Consider the following 12,685-nt stretch of genomic DNA (forward strand, 5'->3'; position numbering starts at 1 on the left):
TATTCCAACAGTGGCCTAACCAATGTCCTGTACAGCTGCATCATGACCTCCCAACTCCTGTACTCAACACTCTGACAAATAAAGGAAAGCATACCAAACGCCGCCTTCACTATCCTGTTTACCTGTGACTCCACTTTACCTATGAACCTGCACTCCAGGTTGTTCAGCAACACTCCCTAGGACCTCTTCCATGAGAACAGAAGAGAAGCAGGAGGGAGGATGTTCAGCCCTTTGAACCTGTTCCCCCATTCAGTATAATCATTGACAACAGCTCCATTTTTCAGTCTTTCTCTACATTGCTCTATTCCTGTAGAATTGAAAAATTGATCTATCCCAACTTGAACAGACTCGCTGATAGTGTCCACAATGAGCATTTTGTTTGTGACGATTCAGTAAAGTATTCATTGTATTCTCTCTGAGAAAACACATGGTTCCTTCAGCATGGAGACCAAAACTGTACAGACCTTACACAATAATGTTGAGACTTCTTTACTCAGACAATCATAACCTTTTGTAATAAAAGGATTCGCTTTCCTGATCGCTTGCTGTACCCGAATGTTAATTTTTTGTCATTTATGGAAGGGAACTGCCAAGTACCAACATTTCCCACTCTTTTGCCATGTTATAAAACACATTCTATTTTTCTGATCAAAGCTCCCCACGTGATATTCCATTTCCCATCTTCTTGACCGCCGTAGCTTCTCTGTAACTCCTATGCATCCTCTAATTTTGTGTCACCAGATAACCTGGTAGCTCACACTTGGCTCTCCATCTGTGTTATTGGCACCGATTAGAATCAGATGAAGCCCTGGCACTGATCCTGCCAGTCCCTCTGTCATTATCGTTTCACAATTCAAGAGTGAATGGTTCACCCCTATTCTTTGGTGAACAGACAGACTCAATCTGCAATCCACGTTGCTACACTTCCCCGATCTCAGGAGCACTAGTTATTGTTTGCTGGCTCTTTATCAAACACTGTCTGAAACCTCAAATTCACTCACTTCCCCTTTTGAACATAGTAGTTACAACTTCAAACAGATTTAACATGTCGTTACTTCAAAACCTGTCAAACCCTTAACAGCGTGCTCTGTTTTGGCTGTGAATTCTGGGAGAATTATAAATTGTGATTAATGCCTCCTCTTGTGTTCTCTTGCAGCAGCTGCAAGTGGTGCCGTTGTTCGGGGATATGCAGATAGAATTGGCCAGATACATTAAGACCAGTGCTCACTATGAGGAGAACAAATCCAAGTGAGTGCGAGCCGTAATGTAACCTGGGCCAGTCGCAATCTGGAGCTGTAAACGTTTGGCAGGAGGACTCTGAGAGGAGGAAGGCAGGTCCAAGGAATGCCGAGCTGGAGCTCCCAGACCTTCTCACCTAATTCTGTACTTTCCTGGTGGGAAGTTGCTAGGAGCTCAGCTGCATCCTGATTGTGACTGCCTCCCTTGTCTGTCCTGACTGGGAGACGTTGGAAGGAGGTTCTATTGAGATAAGCAGGTGGGTTATTGCGGCCCACTGAGAATCGGCAGGGTCGGACACAAACTCTTCCTGATTTACTACATGGTGGGTTTACATGAGGAAAGGCTCTTGAGCCTCGATCATCCCAGTGCTGAGGAATAACTGCACTGTCAGAGGGTCAGGACTGAGGGAGTGCTACACTGTCAGAGGGTCAGGACTGAGGGAGTGCTACACTGTCAGAGGGTCAGGACTGAGGGAGTACCGCACTATCGGGGAGTCAGTGCTGAGGGAGTGCAGCACTGTCAGGGATCAATACTGAGGGAGCGCTGCATTGTCAGAGTCTGAGTTCTTGGTTCACAGATGAGATGCTGAGCTGAACCGAAAAGTGTTGCGCTGGAAAAGCACAGCAAGTCAGACACATCCGAGGAGCAGGAGAGTCGACACTTCGGGCATAATCTCATGAAGGGCTTACACCTGAAATGTTGATCTCCTGCCCCTCGGATGCTGCCTGACCTGCTGTGCTTTTCCAGCGCAACACCTTTTGACTCTGACTCTCCAGCATCTGCTGTCCTCACTTTCTCCTAGATGATAAGCTGACTCAGTTAGACATAATAACATCACGACAAAGGGAGCAGAAGAGTTTACTCTCTCATCCTGCGTCAGCATTTCTTCCTCAACTAATAGCACCTATGAGGCCATATATCCGGTCAGTTCTCCTGGCTGTTTCAGAGTTTGCTGTGTTAACAATGACTGTTGTGTTTCCTGCATGAAGGTAATGACAATACTTCAATAAATGTTTCATTGTATGGGGAACACTTTAGAACGTCCTAGATTGTGAAAGTTGCTATATAAATACTGCTTCTCCTTTTGACACTACTCACTCCCCGGGCTCTCACCAGCTGCGTTTGAAGTGATTCCCAGTTCCCTGGCCTCACTAATGCTTCCCTCTGTTTGAATTCCCTTTTTGCAACATCCCTGTCAGTGGGAAGGGTCAGTGTTGGCTTCTTTCCAGCCCCTGCAGTTCGTCTCTTTGCCCTCAGCTTTTCCTGCTCACTAACACCACGCTAACCAGATGCTGCCGGACTTGGGGTGGAGTTGTCACGATGTGAACAGGAAAACCACCTTCTTAACAATGATTTGTTTATCTAGACTGAGTGTCTTATTGGATGAAATATTAACACAGCAAAACTATTGTGGAAATGTTCTCAAGCTTCGCATCATCTGAAAGCACAGAATGAAATAAAATCCCTCACAACATTATAGAGTCAGAGAGATGTACAGCACGAAAACAGTCCAACCCGTCCATGCTGACCAGATATCCCAACCTAATCTAGTCCCACCTGCCAGCACCTGGCCCATATCCCTCCAAACCCTTCCTATTCATATACCCATCCAGATGTCTTTTACATGTTGTAATTGTACCAGCCTCCACCACTTCCTCTGGCAGCTCATTCCATACACACAGCACCCTCTGTGTGGAAAAGGTTTCCCTTTAGGTCTTTTTAAAATTTTTCCCCTCTCACCTTAAACCTATGCCTACTAGTTCTGGACTCCCTGACCCCAGGGAAAATACTTTGTCTATTAACCCTATCCATGCCCTTCATGATTTTATAAACCACTATAAGGTCACCCCTCAGCCTCTGACACTCCAGGGAAAACAGCCCCAGCCTGTTCAGCCTCTCCCTATATCTCAAATCCTCCAACCCTGGCAACATCCTTGTAATCTTTCCTGAACCCTTTCAAGTTTTACAACATCGTTCCGATAGGAAGGAGACTAGAATTGCACGCAGTATTCCAAAAGGAGCCCCACATGATTTGTTTAACCTCTTCCCACAGCCTGTGTATACTCTTGCCTTCCGCCGACTGTATCGATTTAACCATTCACTGACCATAAGGGGCAGAAGTAGGCCATTCTGCCCATCCAGTCTGCTCCATCATTCAACGAGATCATGGCTGATCTAATAATCCTCCACTCCACTTTGCTGCCTTATCCCCATGATCCTTCATTGCCTGACTGATTAAAAATCTGTCTGTCTCCACCTTGAATACACTCAGCGTCCCAACCTCGACAGCACTCTGCAGTGACCTATTCCATGGATAGACTCCCCTCAGTAGAAATTCATCCTTCTCTGCATCTAAAATGCTCGACCCCTCATTCTGAGATTGTGCCCTCTGTTTGAATTTAATTAGAATTCGGAACATTGAATTCAATAACGAATGTTGCAATAATAGTCATGAACTTCCTTCAGTAATGGTCTTTGCTTAGAAAGTCAAAGTAGTTCTTCATGTCACATGTAGGCGTTGAAATTGCATTGTGTGAAATGTATCCAATGGTGAACTGTTCCATATTATCGTGGATTCTCTCCTATTTAATGGTTTGTCTCAGGCCCTTATACAGTTCACAAGGTGTCCCCAAATCAAGAATGAAGGTCTGAGGGAGCCTGGGGGTCCCACTTCAGTGATTCATGTGCAAGTCTGCAGAAAGAGATAATAATGTTGTGATTCCCTTGAGATAAGTTTCTCAAACCATTTTCCCCACCTCCAGCTCATACGATCACCAGGATCACCAGTCTGGATCCAAACCAGTGGGGAGCTGGAAACCCAGACACCTTTCTTTGTGGATAGAGTTTATTGACTACTCACTCTTACAGCCCAGCTGCTCCTCCTTTTATTTATTTTTTTTATGGGTACGTCAGGGCATGTCCCACTCCTGTTTATTTATTTTTTTTTCTCTTTTTTTTTCCTTTCTTTCTTTTTATTTTTTACCCCCCACACTACCGTCTAACTGCGGTAGTGCTTATATTTTCCCCAGCACCCATGGTGTGTGTGTACAGGTGTGAGATGCAGTGAAAGACACAAAGTGCACGAATCTTTATTCAATTTCCACCGCCAGGAAGATAGGAAAAACACCCGAGTGGCCAGTGACAAGCACTGCCCTTCACATCAAAGGGCAATGCTTGCTCCTCCTTTTATAACTGCCCTGTCAATTAGTAAATCCATTAACCCCATTACCGACTCAATTACTTGCTACATGAACGACCAAGCACACCTCCCACCCTCTCGACCTCCCTCCTGCAATCCCCTCTTCCTCCTAGTCTGCCATTGAGGTAGCCATTTCTTTACTTCCCATTTCTACAGTCTCGGGGAGCTGGTAAAGTAGTTACATCACTAGGTTGGTAATCCAGAGGCCTATGCCTCTGTTCTGGTTCATTGCAGCTGATAGGATTTCAATTAATTTATAACATCAAAACCCAAAACCCGTCTCAGTCGTGGCGACTGTGAAGTTATTGGCAATTGTCATCAAAAGCCACCTGATTCAATCACGCCCCTCTGATGAAGGAAATCTGCTGCCCTTACCCAGTCTGCCCTTCATGTGTGTCCAGACCTACAGCAACATGGTGGACTCTGAATTGGCCTAGGGAGCCAGTCATAGAGACGTACAGCACGGAAACAGACCCTTCGGTCCAACCCGTCCGTGCCGACCAGACATCCCAACCCAATCAAGTCCCACCTGCCAGCACCCGACCCATATCCCTCCAAACCCTCCCTATTCATACAGGATGGGCAAAAATGTTGGATTTACCAGTGACACCTGCATTCCACAAGAAAGACAGAAATCGTCCTCCCTCCAGATGCAAGCTATTCTTCTTCCTGCTATTGTATTCAGAGTGTACCCCTCTTATAAAGCAGGGATTTTATTGCGGAGGGCAGTCTACACATGTTCAACCTGAAGGATATGGAGGCTTTGGAGAGGATGCAGATGGGGTTTACCGGGGTGCTGCCTGGATTGGCAGGTATGAGCAAGAAGGAGAGGCTAGAAAAACTCGGGTTGTTTTCTCAGGAGCAGCGGAGGCTGAGGGGAGACTTGATACAAGTCTGTAAAAATATGAGATGTCACAGGTATAGGGTTGACAGGAAGAACCTTTTTCCCAGAGTTGAAATGTCTTTAATATTAGAGGGCATGTACTTAAGGTGAGAGGGGGAAAGTTCAAAGGAGATGTGAGAGGCAAGGTTTTTTTTAACACAGCAAGCAGTAGGAATGTGAAATGTGCTGCAAGGGGTGAGGGGCATTTAGGGACTTTTTAATTAGCACATGAATATGCAAGGAAAGCAGGGATATGGACCAAGGGCAGGCAGAAGGGATTAGTTTAATCTGACAACATGTTTGGCACAACGTCAAAGAGTCTGTTCCTGTGCTGCACTGTTCTATGTTGCTGGGAATGTAGGATTCTTTCTGCCTGACCTTTCTGCCTGATGTGTTTCCTGCTCAATGGCCTCCAGCAACTGAGACAAACAGCAAAGAACCAACCGTCTGGAACCAGTTCCCAATCAGCACTTGGTAAAAGAAGGGTTGATAATCTTGAGTGTGACTTGTGGGTCTGCAGCTATCCCATTTGAAGACAGACTTGGGAAATTGAGTCCAAGTATTTGTTTGTTAAGTTCCAATTTGAGTTCTGTTTCAAATCATTTGGAATGGTTCGAAATTTGTTGTAAAAAAAGGAGCGAGTGCTGTCATTCAGTGAAATACCACAGATTCCATTTCCTATTGGAAAAGCTGTCTCGCTGTGCGTCAGAGCCGTGACCCAGTTCAATTTCACTTACACTGTTGAATATCGGTTGAAGATCAAAGCAAGTGTTTCTGGAGCTCGATTTAAGGGTAACTTATTTAAAATTGAAATTGAGAAACTGCACTGAACCTCGTGATATCATGACTGGACCAATGCTCCAGAGACCCAGGTCATGTTCTGGGGACACAGGTTCGAACCCGGCCATGGCAGATACTGGAATTTGAATTCCGTAACTATCCAGAAGGAAGAGTCTAATGATGACCATGAGTCAATTGTCAGGAAAACCCATCTGCTTCACTCATGTCCGTTAGGAAAGGAAATTGCCATCCTTACCTGGTCTGGCCTACATGTGAGTCCAGACTCACAGTAATGTGGTTGACTCTTGACAGTTCTCTGGGCAATTAGGGATGGGGCAATAAATACTGGTCTAGCCACTGATGCCCTTATCCTGTGAATGAATGTAAAGAATTTAATTCCTCTGCGGCTGAAAGCTTAATTCAAGCCTTTGTTACCTCGAATCCCAGTGATTCCACCACACTCCCGGCTGGTCTCCCACCTTCAGTGCTCCGGATACTCAAGGTCATCCAAACCTCAGCTCCCTCACCGTCTAACTTTTCCCCAAGTCTAGTTCCCCCTCATTCCCCATCCTCACTCTGAGTTCATTGACCTACATTGGACGTTGTTGATGTTAAAGTCCTCGGCCTTGTTTCCAAATCCCCTCTGCAGCCTCCTCTCTTCCTGTCACTCGAATCAAATGTACCATTATGATTCTCTGAAATCAGGTCCTGCACATTGGCTTCACAGTCAGGACATGGTCCACGGTCGTTTTTTTTTTAATATTCATTTTGAGGGATGTGTACATCGTTGGCTGGGCCAGCATTTATTGCCCGTCCCTAGTTCTTAAGATATATGGGCAAAGTTAGGCCATTCGGCCCATCGAGTCTGCTCCACCATTCAATCATGGCTCACCCCATAACCCTTCAACCCATTATTAGTTAAAAATCTGACTAACTCCTCCTTAAGTTTACTCACTGTCCCAGCATCCACTGCACTTGGGGGTAGCGCATTCCACAGATTCACAACCCTTTGGGAGAAATAGTTTCTCCTCAATTCTGTTTTAAATTTGCTCCCCCTTACCCTAAGACTGTGACCTCTCATCTCAGAATGCCCCACAAGAGGAAGCATCCATTCCACGTCTATTTTATCCACACCTTTTATCATCCTGGATCACCTAGTTGCCCTTGAGAAAATGGGGGTGAGCTGCCATCTTTGAAGGGCTTTTGTCTGAAACGTCGATTCACCTGCTCCTCGGATGCTGCCTGGCCTGCTGTGCTTTTCCAGCACCACACTCTCGACTCTGATCTCCTGCATCTGCAGTACTCACTTTCGCCTTGCCTTCTCGAACCACTGCAGACTACGGGCTGTGGGTTGACCCACAATGCCCTTAGGGAGGGAATTCCAGGTACACCCCACCCCCGCCCTCTCTGCTCTGTCTCTCTCTCTCTCTCTCTCTCACGCGGTTTGCATCTAACCCTCTGTCTGTCTCTCTGCAGGTGGACGTGTACACAGAGTAGTAGCAGCCCCCAGTATAACATCTGTGAGCAGATGGTGCAGATCCGGGATGACCACATTCGCTTCATCTCTGAGCTCGCGCGCTACAGTAACAGCGAGGTGGGTGCCCAACAGGAACTGGCGACTGTCGATTCCTGTCACCGCGTCCTCTCGTGAGGCAGCTCGGCCCGTCATGCTGTTGATAGAGCTGCCCAGGTAGTCCTGTTCCTCCCTGCTCTTTCCCCACCAACCTCGCTCTTTTCTAACATGGAGTCTGTGGGCCGAGTGGCTTCCTCCTGTGTGATCTCCGTGCACCCTTTCTGCTGTGTGTATTCAACTAGTTCTGTATCGAATGACACTGTTTTAAATCTCTGTCCACACGGTGGGTGCCAGATCTCAGCCCAAACCATAATGGAAAATAAATGCCATTGATGATCTTAAATCCCCCTGTTACTGATCTTCCTGGAATGGTGATTTTAACTCTTTAATACCTCTTAGACCAGACAAGTGTCGGGTTTCTTTGTTTCAACATCGATTCATTTTGCACGGGAGCTGTGCATGTCAAAATATATTGCATAGCTCAAAGCTTTAAGATGCAAACAAAGGTTTGACACACTTTGAGAAATAGCAGACTTCGAACTGACTCTTCCTCCAGATAATTTCCAATCAAAAGGCTAAACATTCACTCACCCACTGTGTTTTGTTTATATTCCAAGTTAGTACGCATGATTATATTATTCAATCATTTTCAGACTAATACACATGATATCCAACCATGTTCATATTTTCCAGTTGTTAGTATAAATAGGTTGTCTGCTAGAACATGTGTTTTGTCAGCACGAATTCACTGTAACACGAATGAAGAATAAGGGACGAACCTTTAAAACGTGTGTTGCTGTACCACGATAATATCGCTAATGCTTTAAGCACTGTTTTGAAAGCAAGATTTTTCTATAATGTAGGGTTGCACCAGAACGCAATGGTTGCATTGTAGAAGAACTGCCTGTATTTTTGAATACAGAAAACCATATTGTCTGTTTTTCCTTTCACCCTTCGTTATTGTCTGTCAACACAGCCGTTTAATCAGCTGGCCCCCTGTCTGCTCTGAAGTGAACTTTCTCCTGTCACTGTACCCAGGCCGTCATCCCTGGGCTGTTCCCTGAAATCTTGCCTTCTTTCCCAAAGTGTTGAGGCAGCATTTGGTTCCAGTGGAGGCAAGGCTGGTGGTATATTAAGGATTTCCTTCGCTAGGAGACAAGGGTGGCACGGTGGCTCAGTGGTTAGCACTGCTGTCTCCCAGCACCGGGGACCTGGGTTCGATTCCACCCTCGGGTGACTGTCTTGTGGAGTTTGCACGTTGTCTGCGTGGGTTTCCTCCGGGTGCTTTTGGTTCCATCCCACAGTCCAAAGATGGGTCGGTTTGGTGCATTGGCCATGCTAAATGCAAGATTACGGGGATAGGATGGAATGCTCATTGGAGACTCAATGGACTGAAGAGCCTCCTTTCCACACTTTAAGGATTCTAAAAGATTTGCATTCAGCACATTCACCTGAGCTGATGAGGAAGTCCCAGGAGTGGGATGGGAGGGAGGTGCAGTTTTCTCGACCCCACCCTGGCTCCCTGCTCCGGACTGACCCCGGAATCTTCCTGTGCAGGTTGTGACAGGATCAGGATTGGACAGCCAGAAGTCGGATGAAGAATACCGAGAGCTGTTTGACTTGGCATTGCGAGGCCTTCAGCTCCTCTCGAAGTGGAGTACTCACGTCATGGAAGTGGTGAGAGCTAAACAATGACATCACGTGCATTCGGGGAGGGGAGGGGTGGTGATGGCTTGGTGGTATCACTGATGCGCTGTTAATCCTGAAATCCCGATAACATTCTGGAGACTAGGGTTTGAATTCCACCGCGGAAGATGGTGGAATTTTGAATTCAGTAAAAACAATCTGGAATTAATGACAACCATGAACCCATTGCCAATTGTTGGAAAAACCCATGTGGTTCACTAATGCCCTTGAGGGAAGGAAACTGCCATCCTTACCTGGTCTGGCTGACATGTGACTCCGGACCCAAAGCAATGTGATTGACTCTTAAACTGCCCTCTGGACAATTAGGGATGAGCAAAGAGTACAGGCCTAGCCCGCGATGCCCTCATCTCCTGAGTGAATTTTTTAAAACTTCAGTCCGTGTCCAGAGATTTCCAGTCCATTCATGCAGCTGACCCATGCCCAACATCACTGGTACAAGTTGAAACTGTATTTTCCACTGAAACTACATCCTCTCCATATCCCTCACCCCCATTCCCTCACTCTCCTCTATCCCATCTTGTTATTTACCCATTCTCAGGTATGGAAGTATAGAAACTGGGAACAGGAATAGGCCATTCGGTCCATCCAGCCTGCCCTGCCGTTCAGCATGACTGATCTCAACGCTTTCTCTCCAAAACCCCATGATGCCTCTAATATTGAACCATGCATCTATCTCCTTGAATATAGCCACTAACTTGCCATCCACAGTCTCCTATGGCACAGCATTCAACAGGGTGACCCCCCTTTGAGTGAGGGAAGATATGTTTCCTTATCACAGTCCTAAATGATCTACCCCACTCCCTGAGACTGTCCTCTGGTTCTAGACTTCCCACCCAGACACTCTCTTATCCTTCTAAATGCAAGTGAATAAAGACCAGTCTGTCCTCAGATTTCTGCTATCCCCAGTCTCAATGTAGTGAACCTCCCTCTGTGGTGAGTATATCCTTTCTTGGGTAGGGAGACCAAATCTGCATGGAATGCTCCATGTGTGACTTAACCAAGGCATCCTTACTCTTGAACTGAAATGGTCTTGCAATGAAGGCCAGTTGACCATTAGCCTTCCTAATTTTTTGCCGCACGGCAGGTGTCCCTGGTTAGGCCAGCAGTTTATTTTGCATTCCCAGGTCACCTTGATTCTCGGGCCCAGAGTCCTGCAGTGGTTTGAGGAGTTGGCCTCTGGTCCCGAGACTTTGGTGATGAAAGACCTGTTGATAATGTCCCAATCAGGAATGTGTGTGACCTGGAGATGTCACCCTAAAGTTAGCGGTTATTTTTTGTTCTTTCACAGGATGTGGCCCACACAGGAAAGGCCAGCATTTATTGCCCATTGCTAATTACCCTTGAACTGAGTGGTTTGTTAGGCCATTGCAGAGGGCAGTTCACTGTCACCCACATTGCTGAGAGTGTGGAGACACATGTAGGCCAGACTGGGTCAGGATTTCCTTCATTAAAGGAATCAAATGAGTTTCTTTCAGCAATTGATGGTAGTTCTCACAATTGCCATCATTGGGAGTAGCTATAAATTCTGGATTTATTGATTTGCAGTTTGAGGCCCCGTCTGGAGGGCACAGGTCTAGGCCTCTGCGTGAGCTTCCAATGACATTCCCATTGCATCAATCTTTGGAAATGACGGAACGATGTTTCCCCAACACCGGGTGGTGTGAAATAAGTATCAACCTCACCTGTGTACCCCCCCACGGGGGAAGTTGGAGTGGAATGTCTACATATAGATGCCTGTCTCTAACACATGTTCTGTTTTGAACAGTATTCCTGGAAGTTGGTTCATCCCACGGATAAATTCTGTAACAAGGATTGTCCAGGCACTGCAGAAGAGTATGAAAGGGCGACTCGCTATAACTACACGAGTGAGGAGAAATTTGCACTGGTTGAGGTAACTTGCAGTCATTCACAGGTTCCTGGGGATTGGCAGAAATCCAGCAGCTTCCCAACTCCTCATTTATAACTGAGACCTCAGCCCTGAGTCCGAGAGTGAAGCTTCCAACTCCCGTTCAGAAATTCCAGCACATTATCCAGGCTGACGTTCCCAGTGCAGTACCGAGGGGCACCACAGTGGGAGTGTCAGAGCCCCAGTACTGAGGGAATGTTGTACTGTCAGAGGGTCAGTACTGAAGGAGTGCCGCACTGTCGGGGGGCCAGTACTGAGGGAGTGCCGTACTGTCGGGGGGCCAGTACTGAGGGAGTGCCGTACTGTCGGGGGGCCAGTACTGAGGGAGTGCCGTACTGTCGGGGGGCCAGTGCTGAGGGAGTGCTGCACTGTCAGAGGCCCAGTACTGAGGGAGTGCCGCACTGTCAGAGGCCCAGTACTGAGGGAGTGCTGCACTGTCAGAGGCCCAGTACTGAGGGAGTGCCGCACTGTCGGAGAGTCAGTACTGAGGGAGTGCTGCACTGTCGGGGGGCCAGTATTGAGGGAGTGCCGCACTGTCAGAGGGACAGTGCTGAGGGAGTGCTGCACTGTCAGAGGGTCAGTGCTGAGGGAGTGCTGCACTGTCGGAGGGTCAGTGCTGAGGGAGTGGTGCACTGTCAGAGGGTCAGTACTGAGGGAGTGCTGCACTGTCGGGGGGTCAGTGCTGAGGGAGTGCTGCACTGTCGAAGAGTCAGTACTGAGGGAGTTCTGCACTGTCAGAGGCCCAGTACTGAGGGAGTGCCGCACTGTCAGAGGGTCAGTACTGAGGGAGTGCTGCACTGTCGAAGAGTCAGTACTGAGGGAGTTCTGCACTGTCAGAGGCCCAGTACTGAGGGAGTGCTGCACTGTCAGAGGGTCAGTACTGAGGGAGTGCCGCACTGTCAGAAGGTCAGTACTGAGGGAGTTCTGCACTGTCAGAGGGTCAGTACTGAGGGAATGCCGTACTGTCAGAGGGTCAGTACTGAGGTAGTGCTGCACTGTCAGTGGCCCAGTACTGAGGGAGTGCCGCAATGTCGGAGAGTCAGTACTGAGGGAGTGCTGCACTGTCAGGGGGCCAGTACTGAGGGAGTGCCACACTGTCAGAGGGTCAGTACAGAGGGTGTGCCGCACTGTCAGAGGGTCAGTACTGAGGGAGTGCTGCACTGTCAGAGGGTCAGTGCTGAGGGAATGGTGCAGTGTCAGAGGATCAGTGCTGAGGGAGTGCTGCACTGTCAGAGGGTCAGTACTGAGGGAGTGCTGCACTGTCACAGGGTCAGTACTGAGGGAGTGTTGAGAGTGGTGGTTAGTGGATGGGTGAAATGATGTATTCTCCTTCACTGGTGATGAAGAGGTGTTCTCTCTCGCTCTCGTTTTCACTCTGTCTCTCACATTCAGCATGGG

The 12,685-nt window shown here is 47.6% G+C and overlaps 1 protein-coding gene across 8 annotated transcripts in view; it reads left to right on the forward strand.

Moving 5' to 3' along the window:
* Nucleotides 1–12,685, forward strand: part of cyfip2 (cytoplasmic FMR1 interacting protein 2) — a 116,272-nt gene that overhangs the window by 51,893 nt on the left and 51,694 nt on the right. For all 8 annotated transcript variants that reach the window (XM_072590370.1, XM_072590369.1, XM_072590377.1 and 5 more), the window contains exons 10-13: nt 1,157–1,248; nt 7,578–7,695; nt 9,232–9,351; nt 11,147–11,272. In XM_072590370.1, coding sequence (XP_072446471.1) covers nt 1,157–1,248; nt 7,578–7,695; nt 9,232–9,351; nt 11,147–11,272 — 456 coding nt within the window. The remainder of the gene's footprint in view (nt 1–1,156; nt 1,249–7,577; nt 7,696–9,231; nt 9,352–11,146; nt 11,273–12,685) is intronic.

This window comes from Chiloscyllium punctatum, chromosome 20 (assembly GCF_047496795.1).
Source record: "Chiloscyllium punctatum isolate Juve2018m chromosome 20, sChiPun1.3, whole genome shotgun sequence".
Lineage (NCBI taxonomy): Eukaryota > Metazoa > Chordata > Chondrichthyes > Orectolobiformes > Hemiscylliidae > Chiloscyllium > Chiloscyllium punctatum.